The sequence below is a fragment of the Callospermophilus lateralis genome, chromosome 3, assembly GCF_048772815.1.
Source record: "Callospermophilus lateralis isolate mCalLat2 chromosome 3, mCalLat2.hap1, whole genome shotgun sequence".
NCBI lineage: Eukaryota > Metazoa > Chordata > Mammalia > Rodentia > Sciuridae > Callospermophilus > Callospermophilus lateralis.
The window spans coordinates 118,781,391-118,809,015 of NC_135307.1; the positions used below are offsets into that span (position 1 = coordinate 118,781,391).

The following is a 27,625-nucleotide window of genomic DNA, read 5'->3' on the forward strand; positions in this document are numbered from 1 at the left end:
CAGTTATTTATACACCCAATTACTCTCACACCAATCCCCTCTTTATCAAGCACTATCTCTTCTGGGAAGGCCATCCCCCGACCCGTTCATTCCCAGCAGCTAAAGTTGTGACTTGGTGCTCAGAAGAATGCAGAAAGCTTGCAGGGCTGATGAATCTTAGAATCATTTGTGGGTCATTCCCTGACTTGTGACCCAGAGTTGCTTTTGTCTTTTTCCTCTGGCTGCCTAAATGACTGGAAAACAGGCTCTGTTATCTAACACTCTTTACCCATCACCCACTGGGGCCCACAGACACTGCAGCACCTGTCAGAGATGATGATAAATATCTAGGCCAAAGGTTTTTAAAAAAATCTTTGTGGAGGAATGGGATGCTCAATCAAGATGGCAAGGTATTTTCAGGGAATAAATAAAGCACTTGTACCCAACTTTCTATTCACTGCCCACACATGACCTGAGCCCTGGGGTCCATCAGTGAGCTTGGCTGTCCCACCTTTCCTGAGCCTTCGCTCTGGTCCCTGCTCAACTCCTACTCCAGCTCCACCTGGGAGAGGCTTCTGCCCATCTTTAAGGCTCAGCTTGGAATTCATGTCCTCTCTTTCTAATCCTCCTGCTCCTATCTCACATCCCATAAGTTACCAGGACATCCTATCTCCTACATTCTTTCAGAATTGTTCTCCAGCCCAGTTGCCACTTTGCAAACAATCTACCATCCTTTGTGTTGGGACAGCCTGCTCCTGGCCTCCAATCCCCCTCTTTCCATATTCAGTGGCTGCCTTGGATATAAGGGCTCAGAAGCATCTGCCTTCCCCTTTTGGGAGAGTGAGCCCTTTCAGGGCAATCCTTCATCTTAGCAAGCACCACCCCACCCCATTATCATATAAGAGTCACAAGAATATCTTGGTTGGATTACTCTAGAGCTGCTTGATAGGCCTGGGACCTGGCTGAGTCTGACAAGACTTGAGGCGTGTCCTGGGCAGTATTTCTAAGCCAGTCAGGCCTTTCTTTATTTTGGTACCAGGGATTGAACCCAAAGAAACTTATTAACCACTGAGCCACTTCCCCTTTTTATTTTTTGAGACAGGGTCTTGCTAAGTTGCTGAGGCTGGCTTTGAACTTGCAATCCTCCTGTCTTAGCCTCCTGAGCTGCAAGGGTTACAGGTGTGCACCACCACACCTGGTCAGGTAAGTCTTTATTCACAGACTCTGCTCTCTTCAGGGGAGGAGGAGATCAAGCTCCAGATTTTGATTCTCTTCAAACACCCTTATCTGCAGAGCTTGTGTGAGCTGGGGACAGGTGTGGTGTTTGCTCAGCGCTCTAGCACAATATGCTTGATGAAGGAAAATGATTTCAGGATGGACGTACGACACATCAGAAGCCCAAGGTCCTTTCCCCTCTTGTCTCCCGCACCCTCTGGTAGAAAGCAGCAGTGGGTTACACCCAGCAGACCCAGAGCCTGCTTCCAGGGTCCTGCACCTGCACCCTGGGGTGCCTGGAACCCTCACACCTCTGCCTGGCCCAGCACCATAGCCTTCTCACTTCACTGAGACTTTCGAGGTAGCCACACCTGAGTCAGATGAGAGGCCACGACCTAAAGGCACTTTCATGCTCCAAAGAAGAAAGTCCATCCCCTCCTTCACCTCCTCTAGGCATAACTAACCCGCCTTTTTAACCTGGCGATGAAGACGAGGGCATAATGACGGGCGTCTTGTGTTAAAACACCAAAGTAGTCCCCTTTTACTGGCACTCTCCTTACCCTTTTCCTGGGGCACAGCTTGGTAAAGGTCTAATTTTTGCCTCTGGCACCTGACCTTTTCCTTGGCACATGAGCTAAACCTCTGTATGCTGGTTGACAGGTGGATGCCAGGAGCCAGCGGGGAAGCCACAGGTCCGGGTGAGCTCCCAGGGGGTGTGCTCTGCTGTTGCCCGGTTCTCTACCCTCAGGAACCTAGTCCGCCCTTCCCAGCCCTCCTGAGGCTCCTCACCACCCTGCCCCATTATCCCATTTGTGCAAGGTGTGACTATCTCTCTGGCACATTCCAGCGATGGGACCAGCAGAACCTGGGACTGGCTGGGGCCCTCAGTGACTTCTGCTGAAGATCTGTCCAGGTGTGGCAGAGCTCTGTTCTCCAGACTCTTCTCCTCACTCCTTTTCCTCTGAATTGAGCATTTGGACACAGGAGTAAAAGAGACCCAGCAGACCAAAAAAAAAAAAAAAAAAGAATGCATTCCTTTATTCCCTGTAGGAGAGACTTTTTTTTTAATTTATTTTTTAGTTTTGTTTTTTTTTTTTAAGGTGGACACAATATCTTTATTTTTTTTATTTTTATGTGGTGTTGAGGATCGAACCCAGTGCCTCACACGTGCCAGGTGAGTGCACTACCGCTTGAGCCACATCCCCAGCCTGGAAAGACTTCTTGAATGTGACACCATCTCCGTCGAATCCCCAGTAGGGGCAGGCCCATTCAGACCCCACAAGACCAGGGCAGTTTTAGGGGACACTCCTGGCAGGGCAGGTCCTGGCGAGGAGCTGCTGGTTCTTCCTTAGAGCTTCTCCAGGTAGGACCCAGGGACAAAACCACGCTGCCCATTCCGTTCCACTGTCCACCAGCCATCCTCCCCTTCCAGGATGACTGCCAGGATGTCCCCTGCAGACATGTCCAGCTCATCGGAGTTCTGGGCAAGAGATGGAATGAGCATGAGACTGGAGGGGCTGCTGGGAGGGCTCTGGTCTGGCATCCCCTGCCCCAGCAGGAAATGTGAGCCAGGCTCCCAGGGTGGACTGCACCTGAGACATGCCCATGCCTCTTGGGGCAGTCCCTTTGGGGACTGTCCTCTTCAAATTGTCACCAGAGGCACCCCAGCCTGGTCTTCTCCCACTCTACTCTAACCACTGGAGCACATCAGGAGTCAGCTGCTTGCCTTACCCCAAACCTAAGGGGACACTCACTCCAAAGCTCACCACTGCTGAGCCCAGAGAATCCCCACCGCCCCCTCATACAAGCACCTATCATTCTCCTGGCTGCCCTTGCCAAAGCCTAGACTTTGGAAGTCTGCGTCCCTGAATGGCCTCAGTGGGTGCGACCCACACTTGGCCTGCCTCGCTGTGAGAGACGGCTCTGGTTTCCAGTTCTGCACCCTTGCCTTGATATGCACCTATGCTGCAGAGAACAAGGCCCTGACTCAAGAGTGCACACCCTGACCCTAAAACCATTTCCTACCCCAGCTCTGTCAGCCTGCATGGACGACTCGTATACATGTGTGCAGATTTGAGCAGACATGAGCCCTTGTACCTATTTGCCATATTCAGCAAATGTATGCTGAGGCCCTCTTAAGTAGAGAATGCTGTTCTAAGGGTTCATACCCCAGCACATTCCCAGGTATACACATGTGCCCTCCTAAGCAGGGGAGGAAGGCAAGGGCCTCACCTGTGCTGTGTAGTCATAGAGCGCCCTATAGTCCTGGGCTGGTGGGGCAGCGTTTCCCAGGGTCTCCTGCACTGCAATGGCTGCGTAGACGACTTCACTCCGCTCAGGGGCAGGTGTCGGGGTCTCTGTGGAGGCCAAGATCAGAGTGAGGCCTGAACCCTGCTCCTTTAGAAGAACTGTGGTCCCTGGAGGCCCCGTTGGCATGGAGTTTAGGCTTGGCCCTGCCTTTCGACTCTCCCTTTTGCTGTTGGAGGGTATACCTTCTCCCTTTGGGGGCCTCAGTGGCCCCAGCTATGCCATATAGGAGTCCTTTCCCCTGGGGTCACAGTGTCTGGGGACCTCCCACATCATCCTCAGTTACCCGCAGGAGCTTGCAGGGATGTGGTCTTGGGACTTCCATGCAGCAGCCCGGAGAATCTTGGGGGAGGGAAGAAAGAGGATCAGTCCGGCCCGTTTGTCTGATTCTTAAGGCCCCACCACTAAAGGAAGAACTCGCAAAGCTCTGAGAGTTCTCTGCCTCCAGGGATCCCCAAAGGGTGTTCACCGTGGCCCTTCCTTCCCAGCAACACACTCCCACAACCCTGTGCTAGATCATCTCAGCACCTGTTCCATGCAGGGCCCTGTGAGAGTTCTAAGAAAATGCTCAGGTCTCCATACCTGCCAAGCCCTGGACTCCACTCCGGCCTTCCTGCTGTGGCAGGATCTGCCCTTCAAAGTTCAACCCAAACATGCCACGCTGGCATCTTCACCAGCCTGGGCCAAGCCAGCCCACTTCCTCTTGGCCCCATAGTGACTGGATCCAGATGGTATATTGGGGTATAGCACCAGGACCTGACAGCTAGGCCAGGGAAAGGACACTACCCAGGAGAATTCTCCAGGTGCACAGGTTTTGGGCTCCTGCTGAAGAGAGTCACCTAGGGCACCAACCCAGGCTCACAGTGTGGCCAACGGGACAAGGAAGCCAGTATGAGGCCTGCCTAGGGCTTTGCATGTAGTCGCTAGTGAGTAATTGGGGTGTAACTAATTGTTTAATACTTGGGTTCCCTTGAGCCAAGGGTTCCATAAGACTGGATTGAGGCTGTTGTGTCTCCACAGGGCACCCAGCACCTGAGCAGCCCCAGACGCAAAGTGGGTGCTCTGCTGCCGGTGGCAACAGAGGCCCAGCCCACTCCTGGCCCACTGCTCTTACCCCTGCTCTGCATCCCAGCCACTGACACCCATTTGGTGCCTCACCTCTTTATCATGCCACAGGACGGTGGTATGCCAGGGCTGCCAGATGATGGGGTGACCTCCCGGTCATAGTAGTTCTGGTAGGGCACTGGAGCTGCAAACAGCAAGCCTGTGAGGCCCACGATGGCAAAGGCAGGCAGAACCTGTGTCGCTCGACACCCCAACCTGTCCTCAGAGACCCAGAGTAGGGCCCCACTTTTCCACTCTTGCCCTGGCTCATCATGTTGCTCCCATGAGAGTCCCCCACTGTTGGTGCCACTGAGATTGCCATGGATATTTTGAACTATGATTTAGGGACCAAAAGGGCTGGGCTGAAGACTCACAGAGCTTCACCATCCTAACCTCCCTTATAAGATCTCTGGTCCCTCCTTAATTCTGGTCTTCTTTTGTCTCAGAGGAATCAGCAGGCCAGAGACCCAGCCTGGAGATTACCGTCCCCTCCTTTAACTCCTCCTCCCACAAAGGAGCTGTGAGTCATCGCAGCACTGTCCTGGCTCAAGGGATCCTTGGCTAAACCCTTGCTGTCCTAGGAGTGGGCCTTACCTGGGGGCTCAGTGCCTGTGCTCTTGGCCTGGATGAAGCCATTGATATCGGTGTCCACGCTGCAGCCCTCAAGTGTCAGCCGCACTTCCTCATAGAGCTAGGGGCAGGAAAGAGCAGAGACCGTGCGGCCAGGCTTCACCACAGTGCCCACACTTTGTGGGTCTGAACTCTGGCCAGGGAGCCTGATGGCAAAGGACTTAATTCACCCTGCCCTCTGAGGCAGACACTATTTCCCCTATTTTATAGATGAGGAAACTGAGAAGGGATATGTCACAAGAATGCAATGCAGCTAGGCTTTGGCTCTTGATGAGGGAGTCGAGCTCACACTTCTTCCACTGCCATGAAGAGGCCATCAGGTGGGTACCTATCATTTAGAAAACAAACACCCAAAGGTCTGTGTGGAGGCCAAGATCAGAGTGATCTGGACCCTGCTTCGCTCTGATCTCGGCAGGCAAGGAACAGCAGTTGGCCTCCAGGCTGCCCCAAGAGAGCATGAGGCTCAGGCCCCTTTCACAGAGTGGCAGCACTCTGCTGGGGTATATAGTCAGGTCTTCCTGGAGACAGGGGCAGGGGTGGGGCAGAGGAGCGACTGGACCTGGTCTTCTGCAAACACCAGGCCTGCAGTGGAGCCATGGGGTCCTCTAGACCCTTTGCAAACGTCCAAGAACTGTGTCCACCTGCTCTCCCCACCCCCAGCTGCCTCCACACTCCCCACCCTGAGCAGGGGGGTGCTCTAACTGCAAGAGCAGAGCCAGGCACTCTGGAGGGCATGGGGACAGGGAGCAGATGGCAAAAGCCAGCATAACCGCAAAAGCAGGGGCTTGCAGCCCTGTCTGGGCTGTGCAGGAAGCAGAGGCTGAAGTCCGAGACTTCCAGGCCAGAGCTTGGCTCACAGAGGACCAAGTATCTGCTGACTGGCTTAGATGGACTTGGGCATGCAGGTGAGTGGCCTGGGCCTCCAGCCTATGTCCCCCATTGCAAACGGAAGGGCACCCATCCCTGCTGTTTGAGGCCACAGGTTGGGGATAGTATTCATTCATTCACCCACTCCTCGCACCCTACCCCTGTGTCCTCAAACCCCACCTCATCGTCCTTGACGCACTGCATGGAGAGCTGGTTGCAGTGCACCCACAGGGCGTTGCGGAGAATGGTCAGCCGGTCAAATTCCTGCAGCTGGAAGGCCTGGGGAGAAGGAGGAAGTGAGGAGGAGCTGCAGGGCCAGGCAGACCCCACTCAGCTCAGCTGAGGCTGACCAGTGGGCAAGCTCTGCTGGGAAGGCCTCCTGTGGGTCCCCACCCCTGTGGCAGTCCTGAGGGAGGCTGAGCTGCCTCGGGGATTCCTGCCCGCAGCTTCCCTCCAGACCCCACCACACACTGGATGAAGTCCCGGGGAAGGGCAGTAAGAGGCGCACAGGATGTGGTCCATCAGCGGGGCCCTGGGCACAAAGCCAGGCGGTGAACACCCCAGGAAAAGACCCAGCTCTGGGCCCAGTGAGTGAGCAGATGAGGGGGTGAATGAATGAATACTATCCCCAACATGCAGCCTCAAACAGCAGGGATGGGTGCCCTTCCGTTTGCAATGGGGGACACAGGCTGCAGGCCCAGGCCACTCACCTCACAGGTGGTCCGGTGCTCCTGCTCCCACTCGCCCCGCACCTTCTCCAGCTGCTCGATGTTTTGCCTGTACACTCGCTCTGGAAGCACAGGCAACCCTCAAGGAGACTGAGTGACCTGGACTCCCCCATGTCCCCAGGACAGGAGCTCCTCCACACCTTTGCTCCCACAAAGCCCCCTCCCCCACATCCTTCAGTCCCTCGGGCCTGCCTGGCTGCTGCTGGGCTCATCTGAACACCTGTCAGGGACACCCCCACATATATCCCTTTTCAGGGTGACTCGGCTCCCCCACTGTTCTATGAGTGCTGGAGTGGACCCCCAGGGACACAAGTTCAGAGTCCCAGCTGCTTGCCCTCCCCAAATCCCACCCCCTCACTTTCCAGGAAACAGTTTTGAAGAGGGCAGGCGGGTGCTGGAGGGGTGGGGACCCCGCAGGCTTGGGTCATAACCCCCACCCCCATATCCCTCGGGTCACCTGGTCCCCCAACCAAGGGCCTACCAGGTGTTAGAGAGGCCATGCAGAAGGGAGAGCACCTTCCTGGGGCGGGAGGAGGTGGCTCTGTCCTAGGAGGTTTTTCAGCAGGGACAAGGGGCAGTAGGGGGATAGAGAGGCCAGGGCCAGGGCAGGCTGGGTGTGCGCATGCGTTCAGGAGAGAGAAATGAGGGGCCTGTCTCCTAGGGACGTGGCCCTGCAAGTCCCAGGCTCTGGAGCCGGACAGTCTCTGTTCCCTTGCAGTCATCACCATTTACTGGCTGATGATCTTGGACAAGTTACTTAAATTCTTTGTGCTTCAGTTTCCTTGTCTGCTAAAAAAGGGGACAAACCACAGCCACCTCATAGGTGGAGTGAGGATTAAATGTGCAAAGCGGCAGGAACAGCCTCTGCACAAGTGCAGGGTGGCACCCATGTGACTCATGGAGCACACTCAGGTGGAGCACACTCAGGTGGAGCACACGTCCTCAGATGAGAAACAAGTTTGGTGAGGAGGATTGGCCAGGTCACCACGCCAGCCTGAGGATGGGGCCAGGGTGCACATACCTGCCTCGGTGGCCGAGTCCTTGCATTGTTTGGCCTTGTTCTGGCTCTGAGGAGACAGGGAGAGCAGCATGAGCCCAGCCCTTGGGCTCCAACACTACCCTGGCTACTCAGAAGTGACTGTCACACCTTCTCTGGCCATCTAGGGACAGGAGTGAACTGGGGACAAATTCCATCTTTCACCGGCAGCCTCACCCCGTCAAAGGGTTCCCATGACTAAAAACAGAAACCTGCAGCCCATAAAGATACTCCTGAAAAGCAGAAGTCAAGACCAGGGGGAAGGCAGGTCAGGTCAGGCAGAGCCCTATGTGGCCTCTGCTGGACCCACAGGCGGGGACTCAGGCTTTGGACCTTGACTTGCTGTCCTCAACCACCTACAAGACCCTGCCCTCCCTGGCCTCAGCTCTCCCGTCTGCACATCTGGGTGATGTGATTTTGGTCCTGGTGTCTCTGACACGACCCAGAGGCTAGACCAGTCAAGAGCTTGAACTCTGGACAACTTGGGTTTGGATCCCTTCTCTGCAGCCTGGCTCTGAGATCTGGACAAATCACTCACCATCCTGGAACTCAGTTTTCTCTGTGTGACCGGGAACTATGGAGTCCCTCTCCAAGGATTGTCTGAGGGGTAGCTCTTCCCATCTGTGAACTTGGGGCCTGAGCTGCAGAGAGCCTGCTCTGAGGAATGGGTCCTTGGGTGCAGCCAGGAGATGGCAAAGGGGATCAAGATGACCTGTCTGTCCATGACCTGAGATTCTGGGAAACCCATTACATAGATGCCAAGACTAGGGTCAGAGAAGGGTGGGCAGCTGGTGTGTCCTGGATGCAGACTTTGCCTGGGGATGTCTGTAGCCCCAGCCCGGTGACACCACACAGCCCCAGTGGCCCCACGCACCTTCTCTACTTGCTTCTGGTGGCCAGTGGCACTGATGCGCTCGAAGGCCTGCTCAGCATCGTCTGCGTCCCGACACTTCTGCTCGTATGTCCTCTTGGACTAGGATTGTGAAGAGGTGTGACTTGCAGGGCCCCACAGTCCTTCTCTGTGTCCCCCAGATTGAGGCTCCCTGACCCCAGCCCACCTTTTCCCTGGCTGGGGCTAGAGCAGGACGTCCCCATCAGGGACTGGGATCTTGGGGTTGGCAATGGAGACGGAGGAGGAGACTGCTGGCAGTATTGCTGCAGGCTCTGCTTACTGGGGACAGTGGCCCTGCCTGCCCATGGCCCAGCCTTTTTGTCCCCGAAGGGACCTGTGCCACTACACTATACCTTTTCACCTGATGCCCTCTTGGGTACCCTTCTCCCCCTTCCTGCCCAGTGTCCTCTGGACACTGCTCAGGGATCCCTCCACCCTGCTCTCCTGGGGTCCTCAGCTGACCGTGGATTACCCTGTGAGCAACTGCAGGACCGCCCCTCTGGCCTTCAGCCTGAACCCCCCCAGGGGCAAGGCCCCAGCCTCACACACACCTCCATGGCCTTCTTGTAGAGTGACAGCTTGCTCTTCTGAACACGGTCCATGACGGCCTCGTACTGCAGGGGACACGAGGCTCTGAGCAGGGGGCCACAGCCTCAGCACGCTCCCCTAGGCCAAGAGGAGGGGTTGTCCCTAGGATGAGGTGGAGCATCCTCTCGGGGCTCTAGGGCGTTGACGGGATGCCCTCCATCTCCCAGAGCTGCCCCTTCACAGTCACCCTCAGAATGGAATGCCAAGGCCACTGTGGCCTGGCTGCAGAGTCCAGCCGGGACTCAACTCTAGCCAGAGAACTTGTACCCACCCACATTCTTCATTTGCAGGCCCCCGAGCACATCCCAGTTGCTCACACAGTGAGCACATACTGGCACACACGTGCATACGGAGCCCTACAAGAACACTAGGAAGTGCTGACTAGCAGCCCCACTCCCCTGGCTGCTCACACTTGCACCCACAGGCCTCCCTGTGCATATCCACAGACCACTCAGCACACATCACAGACTCCACGTTCACCTATGCATAACCACAGGCCAGTCTACACATGCTCAGGGCTACGCACATCATGGCCACCGTACCCCACGCTCGCCTCCTGGACTTCCTGTTCAGACAGAGCTAGCGAAGCAGCCAGGACCAAGGCCAGGAGGAGGTAGGAGATTAGAGATGAAAGGCCCCGCATCAGACTGGAGCCAGTTTGTGCCTGGGGAGGGTCGGGTCAGCTGGGAGACCTTGGCAAGTTGCCTAGTCACAAAGATCAGGCACAAACACACCGGCACACACATGTGCCCACACATGCCCAGACAGGCTCCCAGGCTACGTCACAACTTCTTGCCCGCGGTGGCCATGGCTGCTCTGGGGAGATCAGTGCTCTGTCCTAAATACTTTTGGGAGACGTCACAGCCCCTCTGGCCACAGAGAGCTCAGAAGAGCTGGGCTAGGGCCTCCCTGTGGCACCAGGTGCTCTGCAGGCCTGCAGCAAGTCCCAGCTCAGAGAGGTCACCTGCTCCAGCACCTCAAGGCCAGGCTGCTTCTGAGGATGGCTTTGGGAACTCCCTGTCTGCTCAGGAAGCCAAATTTAGACTCCTGAAGGGCTGAGACCCAACTGGCCCAGGAGCAGGCAGGGCGGGTAGCTGTGCTGAATGTGCCGGGAGAACCACCCAGCAGAGCCGCAGCCCTTCTGTGGAGACTGGGCCCCCTCTGGGCTGCACTTCCAACCTTGGGGGTGGATGGGAGCACCCCTCCTACGAGGGGGGACGAGGCCTGGGCGGGGAGCGGCTTCGTCAGACGCCCAGGCCCAGCCTGGAGGGCACATTTTCCTCCCCTACACAGCTCAGGGTATCTTTCTTCCATTTTCATTCCTCAGACCCTTGATAATGACCCTTCCTGTGTTGCCTCGCCCTCTGCAGGGAGCCCTGGGTGCCTGAGCCCCCTTCCCAGCACCAGCCTGCATCGTGCCTGCCCTCCCAGGGTGCTCAGTCTGTGGGAGTTGAGCTGTGGACGGGGGAGCCACCACCCAGCCAGGTCCGCCAGCCTCTACCTGTACATCTCCCATGGAGGCCTCACCTTCCTGCCATCGGTAGCTCTGTCTAGGTGCAGCCATGGCCCCCTGGGGAGGAGTCCCTCTGGATGCTGCTGAGCCTGAAGCCCCTACCCCACCCTTGCTGTCTATTGGCCCCTTTGGCCTTGGGCAGCGCCCCCCTCCCACTGGCTCCAACTTTTTCTTGGATAAACAACCCTGATCCTTGGGCTCAATCAGGACCAGTGTCCAGGGGCCACTCAACTCAGACTGGCTGCTCTGAGTGCCCCAAGTTGCCCCGACCCTCTGCGGTGTAGTGAGGTGGTCACAGAGACCAGTGTGCTCCCTGCTTCCTTGGCACAGGCAGCTCAGGCAGGAACCTCAGGGGGCCGCTCAGGCCTTACCTGGCCTCCCTTCCTCCTTCAAGGCACTGATCCCAGGGCCCAAGCACTGCCCCTGCTCCTCACTGGCTGCACCAGGAGGGCACGTGTCCCCACGCAGTGACCCCCTCACCTTCTTCCTCTGCTCCTTTTGCCTCTCGCGGAACTCCTCCAGGCTGCGCAGCTCCTCACGCAGGGTCAGGGCCAGCTGGATGTGTGCGCTGCCCACATTCTCCATTTCTAGGGTCAGAGGATGGCCTCAGGCACCACAGCTCGCCCTGCCTGGGCCAGCCCGTACCTCCCTCACCTTCACCCACCCCCAGATCCTCCACCAGCCCCGCAGCCCCGATGCAAACAAAGCTGGGCCCCGGCCTCCTCTGAGGGACCTGGGTTTCCCAGAGATCCCGCCACCCTGCAGCCCGGAACAGGGACAGGTGGGACTTACGCTGCTTCAGGGAATCAAAGGAGGCCCTCAGGGAGCTGCAAAACAGGAGGGCCAGGTCAGCCGGAAGATGGCACTGTGTGAACCCCAAGTCCCGGCTGGCCTGAGGGCCTATGTTATTCTGGGGGGAGATGGGGACCAACTCCTTGGACCCCAAACTGGGATTTGTGGAAGACAAAGCTCTCGGAAATTCAACCTTCCCACTGCAGCAGAACAGGGAGGACCCGGGCCCCCCTCTGCTCTTGTCTGAGTTCCTAGAGAAGAAGGGGCTGTGTTCAGGATGGTCCTTCCCTCCCTGAAACCCCTGTCCTTTCCAAGTAGCCAGTGCTCCAGGATGACGGAATCAGGAGAGGGAGCGTCCACACCTGGCTCCTAGTGTCGTGGGAAGGCTGGAGGAAGATGGATGAGACTGGAGGTACTGGGCAGGAGGCAGCGGGAGGGGAGAGTTGCAGGTGCTGTCTGCTCTAGGGAGGGGACCGGTGGGCACCAGAGCCAGAGGGAGGGGAGAGGCTGGCACTGGGTATGCGAGGCAGGGATGAGGCCCGAGCAGTAGGGGTGCCAGATTGAGCAGATGCTCAGCTCGCTTGACTCTCAGTTCAACAACAAGCATAAGTCTGCCCTGGGTGATGAGTGGACACACTCCCATCTAAAGAGCACCCCTGGGAGCTGGAAGTCGGTGGAATCCAGTGTCCTGTATTGTATCTGGCAGCCCAACTGGGGGCTCACCCCAGAGCCATTGACAGCTGAGTCTGAGCCAAGGTACTTGTGCCCCCACCCCAGGACCCCGTCCTGTCTACTGTAGGTGATGGAGCACCACAAGGCAGAGGGTCCCTGGCAGAAACAGGAACGTTGTGGGAGAACACCTCTCTCTAGACCACAAGCTCTCAGGAGCAGGGGTTTCTTGGAGGGGTGAATTCCCCATCCCGGGGAGGAGGGAGGCCGTGTAGGAAGCCCACCCAGGAAACCAGCAGGACCTTCATTCAGTAGCTTCTCCCTGCTCTGGACTCCCATGTGCTTTAGAAGCAGATCCTGAAGCCAGATGGCCTGGATTCAATCCAGATACTACAATTTATTTGTTGTGTGACCTTAGACAAGTTACTTCACCTCTCTGTCTTAGTTTGCCCCCTCTGTAAAATGAGGATAACAAAACAAAAGGAAGGCTGTGAGGGTTACGTGAGTTGACATGTACAAAGTGCCTCTCCTAGGACCTGGAGCAATGGAGGAGTTTTACAAAGGTTGTCACTATTGTGCAACCCTCCTGGACACATCTGCAGATCCCAGCCAGCCCTGGGGACCCCTAGGCCTGTCTGATCTGACCCCCAACCTGCTCTACCTAAGAGCTTACCAGCACCTGCTCTTACCAAAACCCCATACTGGACTTCGTCTTCAGGTAGGGGACTCCCTTCCCACCCTCAGCAGGGAGGGTGAGGAGCAGCCCATGCTGGGCAGCATGTGAGGGATGCCTCTGCCTGCGGTGTCCCCAGCCTGGCCAGTGGTGCCAAGTCACCAAGGGCACTGGTTGCAGCTGGGCCTGGGAACAAGGCTCCTTTAACTAAGACACTGAAACACACAGTGGCACCCTCCTCCCCAGGACACCAAGGAGCCAATCGAGGCACGCAGGGGAACTGAAGCCAGAGTATGGCCAGGCTGACTGGGGCCACGCAGAGGCAGTGGCAGTGGCCCTGTCCCAGCGCATCCTGCTGCAGCCGGCCACCAAGCCTCTTCCTGCCTTTCTGTGGAGCAGCTCGCCTGCCCCCTGGTGGCCATGTGGCCACACGACACCTACCTTGTGACACCCTGGGCTGGGCAGGTAGGGCAGAGGCACTGTCAGAGGAGGCAAGTTTGGCGGGTCCTTTGTGCCTCCCAGCTGACAAGAGCAGGCCCCCTCTCCTCCCTGCGCTGGAGGACCTCTGTGGCCACAGTGCACCCCAGAGGATCAGGGAGAATGGAGTCCACCAGCAGCCCCAGTGAGCCCAGAGGAAAAAAGAGAATGAAACAAGCCAACTCCTGGGGCAGGAAACCCCCAGCGCTTCAGGTTTATAACAAGGGCAGGGGAGGCAGGACACGAGGGTTCAAGCTCGTGCCCCTTTTGGGGGTTCTGTCCATGCTCACGGGTAACCACTGGGGTTCACAGGAAGCGGGCCCGGCCTTGCTGCCCCTTGCAGCTCCTGGGAGCACACAGCACCCTCCCTGGGGAAGAAAGCGAGGAGGCGGAGGCGGCAGAGGCAACAGTTTTCAGGGGCAGGAGGCGTTTCAGGCAGAACTTTAAGGCAGGGAGGACCTAGCAGAGGAAAGGGAGGGCCGGGCTGGAGAGTCAAGGCCAACCTTCTGCAGGGCTGGACGTGGGATGTCAGGGGTCTTGATAAGCCCCCTGCAAAAGCCTAATGCTGTCTTGAACATGCATTGGAAGGCTTGTGGGGACCCCGGGGGGCTGGCGGCCCAGTCCTCTTTGTGTGTCCTCCCTTGCTGCCACCCCACAGATGTTGGCTGAGTTAACAACATGCAAAAGAGGTCCCTGCCAAAAATCATCCTAAGATGTGGCCTGAGCTGCAGGCCTGGGTGAGGCTCCTGCTTGCTCAAGGTCAAGGAATGATGCCGCCAAGTCTCCGGGCAGCAGAGGTGGGGCAAGCCAACTCCCTGCTCTCTTGGTGTGCTGTGAGCTTCTGAAGGGGTCACTAACCCCTTGTCCTTTGTCCTTCCTGCCCACCTTCCTGCAGCAGGCCAGCTGGTGCAGCTCTGGCCACATCACCCACTGGCTCCCAAGTGTCCTGTCCTTTTCCACCTCTGAGCCTTTGTCCATAGGTCCCTGGCAGAAATGCCCTCCCCTCCAGGAGGCACCCCCCGACTGCCACACACCTCCGCCCTGCTCCCGGGGCCTGGTCTGCTGTGACCTTGTGCAGTGCTGGCTTCTCCCACGGCCACTGACCCACTCTGCGAACCTTTTTTCTGGCCCTTGTGGGTTTGTTTCTACCTTTTTTGCAGCTGCTTTGGTCCAGTTCCCCCTCCAGGCTCCCTGTCTGGATTAAGGCAGCCTCAGCCCCCTGAGTGGTTTTCCAAGGGACCTTGGCACTGGGCCAGGGCAGGGCCTGGGTCCCAAAGGAAAAGGCCTCAGCTCACAGTCAGGCCGCTTGGTCCCAAGTGAAGCAGATGGCTCCAATTTGTCACTGACGGTCTGCAGGGCAAGACTCGGGCACCTCTCAGGGTGACCATCCCCTATCACAGGGAGGGCCCGAGTCTCAGAAAGGGGCAGTGGCCCTCCTGGGGTCACCAGGAAATAAGCCAGGGCAGGCCCTGTCCCATACTCAGCCTTCCACGACCATGCAGGGAACCAGGGCCACTGAGTGGGGCAAGAATCTGTGGACTTCCCTCTTCCCGTGGCCCACTCAGCTCACCACTGCATTTCATTCTCTGCCAGGGGCATCCCTGCACTCAGTCCCATGTGACTCACGGCCCCCTGAGCATGCCTCACCCATCCACCACCTCGGCTCCCTTGGGTGCCCGCCTGGACTCCTTTCCTGTCCCACGGCTGCAGTGGCCCTGCTACTTCCAGGAAATTCTCATTTTCCGTTGGTGTGGGAGGCCAGGGGCAGGCAGGGTCCCTGGGTTGTGCTCCCCAGCTCCGGGGCTGCACCGCCCTCCTGGCTGTCTCCCCCAGCGCCACCACCTGGGCCCCCTTCCCAGAGATACAAAGAGGTTCCAACAGACACCTGTTCATTTCTTACCCTGTTCAGAGCCTTCCTCTCTGCCCAGCCTGCAGCCAGCAGCCAGCCCTGCCCTAGAGAGGCCCTCTGACCAGGCTCCTGTTTATCTGTACTATAGCCCATTAGAGGGGGCAGATGAGAAACAAACTCAGAGAGGCTAAGTGACTTGTCCATAGTCACACAGCTCACAAAGGCCAAGCAGCCACTAGAGTGTATATGTTCTCACTCTCAGGACCACATGCACATCCTCTAGTCTAACATGTTGATCTGGACATTAACCTCCCCTGGTTCACATTACTTTTAAATCTTTCTCTAACCCTTCCCACATTTTTTGTTGTTGTTGTTGTTGTTTGTTTGTTTGTTTTTGTTGTTGTTTGTTTGAGTTCCTGGTTGGAAGCGGGAACTTCCAGGGTGCCCTATGTGTTTGTAAGACCTAGAGAATGTCATATTCATGTGCTCCCCCGGGGCAGAGCCAGGCACATCGCAGGCCAGGGAAAGGGATTACCGTGGTAGCCCCTGCTGCCTCAGGGCCCTGTGGGGGTAGAGGCTTTCAGACCCTGGAGTCCAGGGCTGTCTGCCCTGGGCCTGCTCTGCTAGCCTTCCTAGCAGACTCCAGAGGGGGCAGCAGCAGCCCCCACACTCCAAGATGACCTCCCCTGACTCAGGCCTGTGCTGAGCCCCTGAACCCACTTCATCCTGGGAGGAAGGCTGCACATCTGTCCCTTCACTGCCAGTGGGACAGAGACGCAGGGCCCACCGTGGGAGGAGCTGCTGCCAGAACCAGGTATGGACTCACTCACGTCGAGGTCCTTGAAGCCCAGACAACGCTGTGGGGGGCTCGACAGGCAGCAGATGGGCCTGTGCCCTGCCCCTTGGGCTCTGATGGAGGCCACTGGGCTGAAAGCACCTGTGGGCAGGTGGCTCCCGCCGCCCCAGCCTGCCCTTCCCCGCTCTCAGTCACCCGGAACCTGGCCCCCGGCCCACCAGGCCCCAGACAAGGGCCAACCGACGCCTGCTCCGTGCAGTGCAGACCCTCCCTGGCCACCCAGCTCCCCCCACAGGAGGCTTCCCCTGTGTGAGGCCCAGCGGAGGCCGCGGGGGTCGCGGGCCCAGCGCAGCTCTTACTTGATCTCCGTCTGCCCGCCCGCCTTCCGCGCGATCTGCACCAGCTCCTTCCCGTAGCGCTCCTCCGCCTGGGCCCTGCAAGGACACGGCGGGCTGTGTCCCCGGGGCTGCCAGCAGCGGCCCGGGACGTGCCCACTGCAGACCCGGAGGCCCACCCAACCGCCTCAGGGGCAGCAGGACCCTGTGGCAGAGTCAAGGCACAGCCCCTCCTGGGAGTACGTGCTGGCCCACGAGGCCACCTGAGGGGACAGAGGCCCCCCTGGGGGACAGCCAGCGGCGCCCATGGGGCAGGTCGGGGTGAGGGGAGTCGCCTGGCTTCCTGCGGAGGGCGCTCTCTCTGCAGCAGCCCCCTCCCCCGGCCGCCCTGCCCGCCCCTGGCCATCCGCTCACCTCTGCCTCAGCAGCTCCTCCACGTCCTTGCACATCTTCCTGCCGTCCAGCAGCCGCTGCAGCAGCACCTCGTAGCCCGTGTGGGCCGTGAAGTCCCTGCACTAGAACGCAGGGCAGGCGGGTCCCTGAGCACAGCCCAGCAGGGACCCCTGGACACCCCAGGAGGAGACCCTCCCTTGTCTCCATGTCCCCATCACAGTCCAGCCCTTGGGTTCAGGCCCTGTCCTCACACAGGAGGTGCCCACACAGCTGTGGGGGTGACAGGTGCCCAAGTGGTCAGGGGCTGCCTGCCTGACATCAGAGTTCTCAGTCCGGGACCCCTCAATGCCACCTAGGGACAGTTGATGGGAGAGGCCACCACTGAAGCACCATGATGACAGCCCCCAAATTTAGTCCCTCAGGGGTGCCTGGCACTACTCATGCTGCCCACCCCCATACCCTGTCACTCAGCTAATCAAGAAAGCAGGCACGGAGGGGTGACAGCTACCAAGTGATGACCTGGCACTGAACGCAGTTGGAGTTAAATTCTGCACCCCTGCGCTACCCAGCCTCTGCCGCTGGCCGGGACCCAGGCAAATCTTTGAGACTCAGCTCTGTACCCAGGGGCAGGCTGGTCCCTCTGTGGGCTCAGCTCATCTTCTTGCACCAGTCTGGGAAGGTGGGTTTTGAGGGTGGCTTCAGGACAACCAGAGCACACCTAGAACACCTTGCGTCACCTCTGTTTTATTTTTTGTGATGCTGGGGATCAAACTCAGTGGGTACTATGCAAGTGCTCTGCCACTGAGTTATACCCTCAGCCCTGGGTCACCTCTCAGCTGGGCTATGGGAAGATCACCTTGGAGAATCCCCAAGGAGGGGCTGCAGGGGCTGCTCCTGCACCTGGCACTTGCCCAGCCAGTCCTGGTGGTCCTGACCAACCTGCCCCGCCTCTGCCCTTGGGTGTGGACTCTAGGTCCGTCTGAGCTGCTGGCATGGGAAGCTGGGGTGGGGAGGTAGCATGCGAGGACATGAGAGGATAGAAGTTCCTACAGCATCCCAGGCCTAGGGAACGGGTCCCAGCACCAGGCTGCTTACCCCAGTGCTCCTGGCTCACACATGTGGCTGACCCTAGAAGAAGAGGATAAATTCTGGTGGGAGGCAGGGGGGTCTGCCCCTCACTAATCTCTGCCAATCCTTAGGTACTTGGCCAGGCAACTGCAAACCAGGGCAGCCTGAGATTCAGCACCTCCTCTGTCTGCTTTTCTGCCCCCTCAGACCCTCCCAAATCCTGAGACTGGGAAAAGGAGCCCTAGTTTCCCTGACAATAAATGTCACGTCCTCATACATCAGAGCTCAGAGGTCTATGGGGCTCTCCCAAGTCACACACCCCTAACCTGTTTTGCAGACAAAGCCTGGCACTCCTTCCCCTTGCCCAATGCCTCTCCTCGAATTATGGGTATGTGGGGGAAGACTGGGTGGAGTCAAATCAAGGAGAGCATCCTGCAGGAAGAGGCATATGAGCCAGGGAAGAAGATGTTGCATTCTTCAAGGTCTAAAAAGAATCAGACGTGGGGCTCAAGACAGATGGCACCAACGGCCTCACCTAGGCCTAGCCCACCTCAGCCAACTCAGAGCAGTCAATCTGTGGGCCTGTGGGATACAGACACTTAGAACCCCAAACTCACCCTCCTCCATAAGCAACCCTAGAAATTCCTGTGGAGGGCCTGACCCAGGCTCAGTGGCCCACAGGGTGCAAGCTGAGTGTATGGGCCTTGGCTGCCACCAGAACCCCACCAAGACGAAGTTGTCCCCCAGTGTGCTGCAGCCTGTCCTGGGCACGGCGTTAGCCCTCGGGTCCTCGGGTCCAGCCTGGCACCACTTAGCCACACAGGCCAGGCTTCCATTCCCACGGCCTTGGTGGGCATAAACCTGACCACTAAAAGCCGGCAGACCACGCTTCCCGCCCCTCAGCTTCTGCCCTCCCTCTGGACCCCCAAGTCAGAAACCTGTGGCAGCAGGGAGAGAAAACAAATCGGGAGCTCCGGCCTCCTGCCCTCCTTGTGAGGGGTCATTCCGAGCTGGACACCAGTGTTCAGGTCACAAGATCACAGACACCCAGAACTTAGAAGCATCTTTCTAGCGCCCCTCTGTCCTTGGGAAACTGAGCCTGGAGAAGGGAAAGGCTTGCCTGAGGCCAGAGTTAGGACAAGAATCTTCTGGACTCTCGGGGGCCTCTCTTACCCCTGGGGAAGATGTGGGGACTGAGCACTCAGGCAAGCTGGAGTCCGGCTTAGAGCGGGCTGTGCTGCTGCTCCCGCCCGACTGCACCTGGCCCTGAGTCCAGGGGGGCCCTTCTCTGTCCTTACTGAGGCTCCCAGAGTGGAAAGAGAAGCCGAAGCAGACCTACGTTGGCCATTCTGGAGGCGGTGGAGGGCGGCAAGGGCCCTGAAGTCTGGCCTTCAGGAGCTCAGGTCCCCACAGTGTCCAGGCTGGAGAACTGTATCCAGCCCCTGTGCAGAGCACAGTGCAGGGGCTGGGGGGAGTGTCGTGAGTGAGCCATGGTCACAAGTGGTGAGGCTGTTCTGAGGAAGTGCCTGTCCCCCCCCACACACTGGGGCTACTCACAATGCCACAATGCCTCCCAGCCCTGCCCCCTTCCACCAGCCCGCACCCTCCTCCTCCACCCCACCCCAGCCACCTCCTCAAGGGGATGGCTCTGACTCATTGCTAAGAGCTGGGAGAGAAGGCTCAGGATGCTGTTGAGGGAAAAAGGAACTGAGAAGTCTTATCTAAACTGGGTTGGCAGGTCCACTGTGCAAGGCCCAGCACCAGTCAGAGGCTGCCCCCGGCCTCCTCGCCCTCCTCTCACCTCCTCTCACCTCCTCTCACCTCCCCTTACTTCCTCCTGCTCACCCTTAGCATCTGTCACCTGAGCCCTACCCATGGCCTTGCCCTTCATGAAATCAAAATTGTGGCTGGATGGGCCACAGTCATCTGCTGGGCGTTTCCCCACAGAGAGGCTTCCAGTGCCAGTGTATACTTGTGCAGCTCAGCAGGTCCTCAAGGACCTGAGGGCCGTTCTCAGGAATGAAACCTTCAAAAGACCCCAGTCTCTGGGGCCCATGGGAGGCCGCGATCTTACTTTGATACCTACCCCAGCAGACACGGCCAGCCCACAGCCACCTCCCCACACCAATCAGCACTTAGCATTTGTACCTCTCCAAGGGGTCCCCCTGCTCCCCCTTAGTTATCTGATTGTTTTTTGTTTTTTTTTTAGATTATGAATTCTGGAGGTCTTGCAGCTGAGCACTGTCATTAGCATCCTGCCAGCTTTGCTTAGAGAACACCTCTGACAGTGGTTACAGGTGACTGGGCTACTTGTCAAAAACTTGAAAGCCATTTCTGTCCAAACCACCAATTCTTCACTTGGGCCTGTGCAGATGTCTGATGAGGTGACCTTTAAACATCAAGAGGCCCCAAACTCCAACCTCATATCAGGCTGATGCTGCTATTTTCTGAAACCAGGTCCCCATGAAAAACCATAAGGTTTGGTGACATACCACAACTTCTCTTCCGGTCACCTTCCCCATGCCTTAAAATCACTCTACTTCTTTACCCCATGAATATCCCCAAGCCCTATCCTTGAGGAGGAGAATTTGAGACCTGTGTCTCCATCGCCATGCTCAGTCACTGAGAATAAACTTTTCTTTTGCAAAACTTGTCATCTTGGTGATCATCATACTATGCGCCGGGTAAAAGTGGCCTGGTTCAGTAACACAGTGTCCACTGATTGAGTCCATCTGCCACATACTGAGACCATCCCAGCCACCACCTTACTGAAAAGTCAAAGACCCGGGACATAAAGATGGTAACAGGGATGTGACCCCCACCCTCAAGGCCATTCCACGGGTGAAGGGCAGAATATGGGATTTGAACCCAGGTCCGCCTGTCCCAAAGCCCCATCCCTATGTCAGTCATTCAGTAGACAGCTCAGGAACAGTTTCTCACTTTGAAACATGAAACAAGTTATTTTAAGAAGATAACTTTTGACAACGATTACTCAGTTACCTCAGAGTAAGTTTGTATTTCAGACTATAATTTAGTCACCATGGGCTATGGGCCATCTCTGTGCCAGGCTGGGGCAGGGAAGCACTGCCTGGAGCAGGGGGACAATGGGCAGCCAGAAGCCACACCCAGCCATGTGGCATGGGGTGGGGTGGGGGACGTGCCTCAGGCTAGGGGTGCCAGGTGACGAGCAGCCACAGTCCGCTCCTCAGGGAGGCCCACTAGAGCCAGATGTGACGCTGGCCTTGTCATCCCGTCATGTGGCCACCCTGGGCTCCAGGACACCTCCCAAGGTCTGTCCCGAGGATGTGCTTAGGGTGGGAGGAGCATGCTCCCACACAGCCTGGAGGGGCAGTGGCTAAGGCCCTGTGCTGCCTGAACAGCCCCCCAGCCCCCTTCTCAGGGTGGGCCTGGGGTGTGCCATATTAGGCCTGTGAGCCTGCCTGGGCCTAGTGTTCCCCAGTGGCTGGGTAGAGAAGCAGCCTCCATATCCACCACCACTTCCTCCTTTTCCTGCCCCTATGGCCACACACACACACACACACATACACACACACACACACACACACACACACACACATACACACATATTTTTAGATGTTGACAGACCTTTATTTTATTCATGTATTTATATGTGGGGCTGAGAAACAAATCCAGGACCTCACACATGCTAGGCAAGTGCTTGACCACTGAGCCACAACCCCAGCCCCCCAATCACTCTGGTGGCTGCAGGGGCTGGCCACAGAGATCAAGGCCCCAAGCAAGCCACTTCCCTCCTTGGAACCTGGTTTCTTCATCGGAAAAGTGGTGGGGGCAGGAGGCTGACCCCTCCTGGCCTTGTCAGCCCACCTCTCTAGGGCCCAGCCCCCTTTGAGCATGTTATAGGTCAGAGGGGGCATCTGGCCTTGTTTGAGAGACTGGCAGGAGTTGATCAGACGAGGTTCGAACCCTGCTCTGTGACCCTGGCATACTCAGCTTCAATTCCCTTCCCTGTGAAAATGGGCCTAATGGTTCTTACCACGAAGAATTGACCTGAGAAGCACATGAAATAATATGACCCTGTGAGAACAGCAAACTCGGATCTGAGCTTACCCCCAAACAGGTACCAGGCTCAGCACCACGACTCCTGTTTACAGATGAGGAAAATGGAACACAGAGAGGTTCCCTAACCTGCCCAGGGACCTGCAGGTCACAGTCAGGACTTGAACCTAGATTGCCCAGGTACTTAGCCTCCATTACTTCACCTCTCTGCAAAACCCCAACCTCAAGGCTGGTCACACAGGACCAGTGCTAGTCCCACGTCCTGCCTCCTGCTTCCTGGCCTGCTACCCACTCACACCACCAGGCAGACTCTTCTCCCAGCTGAGTCCCCTGCAGGAAAAAATGAACCATTCGACAACTTCCCCCATTCCCAGGTCCATTTAAAGGGAAGCAGAAACTTTTTCAAAGGTCCCTTGTGTGGAATTCTAGAACATAAAGCATATTAGAGGACAACTCAGCCTCTGACCCTGGAGGGAAAGGCCTGGGACTCGGTCACAGTTTTCACCTGTCAGGAATAAGGTGGGCAGCCTTGGTCAGTCACTTGTCCATTGTGAGTCTTTCTGACTATTGAAGGGGCACAGAGAGAAGAGGACACTCTCCAGCAAGGGACAGATGTACGTCCTCGGGGAGACCTCGGGAGCCATGGGGACTGGTGGCTGCCTCTCACCTGGGAGTCTGGACTCAGCAGGGAGTCTGGCACAGCAGCTGCTTCTGGGGTGGAGGGAAGCGGGGGGCCTGGGGTAGGAGTGCACAGCACATCCAAGAACTAGCCCTGAAATTTTACCTGGGGACAAGGTGGGGGCTGTGGAAGGTAAAGAGCTGCCTGCTAACTCTCGGTCCAGGAGAGCTCTGACAGGGAGAAAGGAGCCTCAAAAAGCAGCACATCTGTAACCCAAGACTGGGGAGGCCAAGGCAGGAGGACTGAAAGTTCCAGGCCAGCCTCACAACTTAGTGAGACCCTGTCTCAAAATAAAAAAGGATGGGATGAGGCTCAAGGGTAAAGCACCCCTGGGTTCCACCCCCAGTACTGCAGAGAGAGAGAGAGAAGCAGCTGCATGGAGTGGACCATTGGGTGGGCATCCCAGGAAGGTGGACAGACACAGGTAAGGACAGTGGGTCCTGGGATGGGGGTGGGGGAAGATCTGCTGTGGATCCAGGAGGAAAGAGGTGGTTCAGGGAACCTGCCACTTGGGGGCACCATCACCAGCCACAACAGCATCAGAAAGCTGAGTCCTGTCCCTGGCGCTGGCCTACAGGACTCCAGTCCATGGGACATCAGAAGTGGCTGTCGGTGCAGCGTGGGGACAACACAGCCAGAGAAGAAACAGCCCCTTTCCTCCTTCTGCATCAAAGGCTTCCTTTCCTGTTCCAAGTTGGGAGACTTAAATTGAACGAGATTGCAGTATTAGGTTGGACTGGCCTGGAATATGTCTGGAAATGACTGGAAAAACCTAACACGTGCCCAAGGGGTGAAGGAGCAAGATCTGGAATGTGGAAGAAAAATCAAGTTTCCTGCTTACACCCTACCAAGTCCAGATCCTATTTTGTAAAAGGCTAAGAATTCTTGTTGAAAACGTGTCCAGTGTCTAACATGCTCTTGGGTCCTTCGTGAACTAAAACCCCTTTTAAAAATCACCTTTTATAAACTTAGCACTAAAAATACCCCCAAGTAACCCAACCAATAAATGGGCAAATGAACTGAGCAGAAACTTCTTAAAATAAGTACAAATGACCAAAGATCGTGTGAAAAAAATGTTCAACATCTATAGCCATCAAGGAAATGCAAATCAAAACCACCTTGAGGGCTGGGGCTGGGGCTCAGTGGTAGAGCGCTCGCCTGGCATATGCGAGGGTTCCATCGTCAGCACCACAGGTAAATAAATAAATAAAAGATCCATTGACAACTAAAAAATATTTTTTTAAAAAAACACATTGAGAATCCATCTCACCCTGGTCAGTATGGCTATCAAGAGTACAAAATAGGATTGGGTTGTGGTTCTGTGGTAGAGCGCTTGCCTAGCACATGTGAGGCACTGGGTTTGATCCCCAGCACCACAAAAAAAAAAAAAAAAAAAAAAAACCTAAACAAAGTCCATCTATAACTAAAAATATTTTTAAAAAAAGTACAAAATGGGGTTGGGGATATAGCTCAGTTGGTAGAGTACTTGCCTTTCATGTACCAAGGCTCTGGGTTCAATTCCCAGCACCATAAAAAAGAGTACAAAATGCAACAAATATTTGTGAGGATGTGGGAAGAGGGAACTTGGAGACACTAATGGTTGGAATGTAAATCTGTGTGGCCATTATGGAAATCAATATGCAGGTTCCTCAAAAAACTAAAAATAGAATTATCATATGATCCAGCTTTATGACTCCTGGGTATAAACCCAAAGGAATTAAGGACAGCATACTATAGAGATACCTACACATCCTGATACAACTATTTTTAAAATATATTTTTAGTTGTAGATGGACACAATACCTTCAATTTATTTGTTTGTTTTTATGTGGTGCCGGGGATTGAACCCAGGGCCTCCTGCATTCTAGGCTCAACCACTGAGCCATATCCACGGCCCCTGACACAACTCTTAGTAGCCAAGTTGTGGAATAAGTCTATGTGCCAATGGATAAGTAGATAAGGAAAATGTGATATATACACACGATGGAAAATTATTCAGCCCTAAAGAGGAATGAAATCCTGTCATTTGCAGGAAAATGGATGGAACTGGAGATCATCACGTTAAGCAAACTAAGCCAGATCCAGGAACGACAAGTACCACGTGTTTTCTATCATATGTGAAATCTAGGAGGGGGTGGAAATGACATGAAAGGAGAAGGGAGACATTAAAGATGAAGGGGGTGGGGAAAGGCGGAGGGGTGAACGTGACCATTCGTGTGTGCCACAAGGGAACCCGCTGTTCCCAGGTTCATGCGCACTAAGAAACTATCTTTTTCTGGTGGGGGCAGAGACAGGACAGGGCAGGAGGACGGCCTCTCTCCTCCAGAAGCTGCCACCTGCATTTCTGCACCCTGCCAAGAAGCAGCGTGGCGCTGGCTGCTTTTGTCCCTCCTGCTCACAGGGCTTTCCAGCAGGGACAGCCCGCGCCTGCCATTGCCCCTTCACCGCAGACTTCCCTGATGCTTTTCTCCCGCAGACTGAGGTCTGTTGGAGAAGTGAGGCAGTGAGCAGCGGCTGCTGGGGAGAAGGCGCGCTCCAAGAAGTGGAGGGCGCTTCTGTCTGGTTCCCGCAGGACCTGGTGGCCAGCGCCTGCACAGGCAATGCTCAGCAGCACGCCAAATGAAGGGCTGGATAAGCACCAAGGGAGGCCCTCCACAGGATGTGGCTTTGTGACTGCTGGTTCCTGAGGTGCCCCCAAGGGGACCAGAACACTTGCTTATGGATTCAATGACTCATTTCCCAGTCCCTTTAAATAAGCCAGACAGACTTGTCCCCTCTACTTTTGACCACTGTCCTCTGAAGTTGGTCTAATTATTCCCATTGTAGAGGTGAGGAAACTGAGGCTGAAGGAAGAGACGTCCACGGGCGGCAGGCAGGCTCTTTCCCCTGCCCCAGGTACTGCCCTAGAATGGTGCTCACTTCCATATTGGTTGGCAAATCGAGGAAGGCAGAGCACCCGACATGCAGGTATGATTAGGAGGGATGAGTGGGTGGCCACAGCAGGCCAGTTGCTGGCTGGGAGGATCTGGGAGGAGGGGTGAGTAAGAAGAGGGTGTCAAGCCGAAGTCCTGGAGGAAAGCTGTCTCACCTACAGGTCTCTGTGGAGCCACCAGGAGCAAAAGGAACATTGGTGGCTGGTGTCCCCAGAGGTCAAATCTCCTGGTGGTGGAGACTGGGAAGCCACCCCCAGATCAGTACAAAAAAGGGCCTTCCAAGAGCCAAGTGGCCCCAGATTCAGAACACAGGGCAAGCTGTGTCACTAGTGCCAACCACTCATGGTTCATAAGCAGGTCAGAGGGTCCTGGGAGGGGGTTCCAGTCTCAGACTAGGAACACTAGGTTCCAGTGTCAAACTAGGGGGTTTGTGTCTAGGTGTCTCCTGACCAAGCATTGGAGGGCCCCTGGACAAGCACGTGGATGGGGGATGCCTTATAGCTTTCCTGAGATGGTCCAGGCCAGGCGTTAGGAAGAGGGCCAAGAGGGCCAAGGCTGACCTTTACTGTTTAGAGCCCAGCACATGAATGGGCCAGTGAGCTACTCTGGAGCCAGCTGGGCCACAGGAGCCTGAGGTCAGACGTGGGTTTCCAGAATTCCCCGGCCTTCCACCAAGTCTTAGTCTGATGGCCGCTACCCAGGCCTTGCAGGGCCTCCCCGCTACGCAGCTGGGCAGCCAGCAGGACAGGTCCTGAGGTGTCTGGACCCACACCAGGCTCCAGAATGCTGGGGAGCCACAGGCCTGTAGCTGACCAGTCAGCCCCCTGCCTCCGTGGGCCTCCCTCAGAGACAGCCTGGGAGCCTTCGGGAAACCCCCTGCAGGACCACAAGAGCCCTGAGGAGGACCACTGTGCACCAGCTTGACGTCTCATCCCAGTCATGCTGGGCAGCTACTGCGGGTGACAAGGACGAGGAAGGCCTGGAGGACAGGTTCCTCTGGCCCTGTGGGCACACCTGGCTGGTGACCAAGGCCTGGCTTGACAGCTTTGTTCTTTGACAACGGCTCCTTCCCCTGGGAGGACGGAAGGGCTTCCGGCTCCTCTGTGGGGTCCCAGCTGCCCAAGGCTCAATCCTCCATCACGCCCAGCCTCAGTCCCGGCCCTTCCTCCTGCTTTATGAATTCCTAATGTGCAGAAAAGCCAGAGACAAGGGGCAGGGCGGGAGAGGACACCGGGCAGCACCAGTGCCAAAGCCCAGAGGTGGGACAAGGAGCTGGAGGTGTGGTGCCACCCAGGCAGCGGGAGGCCCTGAGGGGAGTGGACCTGCCCAGGGGGCACGAGGGACCAGAGGCAGGTCAAAATTCAGGGGAAAGGAGCCGTGGGGCCTGGTGGGCTCAGCCGGGCACAGAGCCATCCTTTTGGTCCAGCATCCCCTCTAGCCCTCTGAGAGCCCTGGGGCCATCCGCACTGTCACGCCCTGAATGACACAAGGAACTGAGGCCCCACAAGCTCAGTGGCCTGCCCTCTCAGCCGCTCTAGTGCCCCTGCCAGGCTGACATGGCAGTCCAGGACTCCCTAGGTCCAGCAGAGGCCAAGGGTGGGGCAGGTGTAGGAGGGAGGCGGTGGGACCAGGGTGGTCAATGCAGGGAAGGAGGAAACTGAACTGCCCAGACCCTGAGCCCTCTGGAGGGGACAATGACCCTTAGAGCAAGTCAGGAGGGTCCCAGGCTGTCTTCACAGGAAGGATAGCCACCACCAGGGCCTGCCTGTGATGACCCACGTAGGGCTCCTTGCTGCAGAGGCTGCAGCCTGTGAGTGACCACAGAGGGACTGGATCCAGGCACCAGTGGTCCAGGCATTGTCCCTGCATGTTCCCATTTGCAGGCAACACCCCTCCCATGCCATCTACACCCGCCAAGGACCTCCCATGAGAGCACTGGCCCAACTTTGGGGAGTGGGGCATGGGAAGAACTCAGGCATTGAGCCCTGGTTCTGATCAGTTCTATGTGCAAAGATTGGGAGATCTTGGGCGAGTCACTTAACCTCCTGATCACAGGTTCCCTGC

General features: G+C 56.7%; 1 protein-coding gene across 6 annotated transcripts in view; it reads right to left on the reverse strand.

Annotated features, from left to right (window-relative positions):
* Positions 1 to 2,287: 2,287 nt before the first annotated feature.
* Pstpip1 (proline-serine-threonine phosphatase interacting protein 1) overlaps positions 2,288 to 27,625 on the reverse strand; it is a 41,212-nt gene continuing 15,874 nt past the window's right edge. For 2 of the 6 annotated variants that reach the window (XM_076848703.2, XM_076848705.2), the window contains exons 2-15: positions 16,865 to 16,965; positions 16,475 to 16,549; positions 11,652 to 11,686; positions 11,340 to 11,446; positions 9,310 to 9,372; positions 8,741 to 8,839; positions 7,852 to 7,897; positions 6,813 to 6,892; positions 6,283 to 6,381; positions 5,200 to 5,296; positions 4,660 to 4,750; positions 3,788 to 3,843; positions 3,427 to 3,551; positions 2,288 to 2,674 (exon numbers count right to left, since the gene is read on the reverse strand). In XM_076848703.2, the coding sequence (XP_076704818.1) occupies positions 2,543 to 2,674; positions 3,427 to 3,551; positions 3,788 to 3,843; positions 4,660 to 4,750; positions 5,200 to 5,296; positions 6,283 to 6,381; positions 6,813 to 6,892; positions 7,852 to 7,897; positions 8,741 to 8,839; positions 9,310 to 9,372; positions 11,340 to 11,446; positions 11,652 to 11,686; positions 16,475 to 16,549; positions 16,865 to 16,965 (1,206 nt within the window). In that variant the 3' untranslated portion in view covers positions 2,288 to 2,542. Of the gene's footprint in view, positions 2,675 to 3,426; positions 3,552 to 3,787; positions 3,844 to 4,659; positions 4,751 to 5,199; positions 5,297 to 6,282; positions 6,382 to 6,812; positions 6,893 to 7,851; positions 7,898 to 8,740; positions 8,840 to 9,309; positions 9,373 to 11,339; positions 11,447 to 11,651; positions 11,687 to 16,474; positions 16,550 to 16,864; positions 16,966 to 17,938; positions 17,972 to 27,625 lie in introns of all 6 variants that reach the window. The other 4 variants (XM_076848707.1, XM_077109035.1, XM_076848706.1 and 1 more) reach the window with 3 other exon arrangements.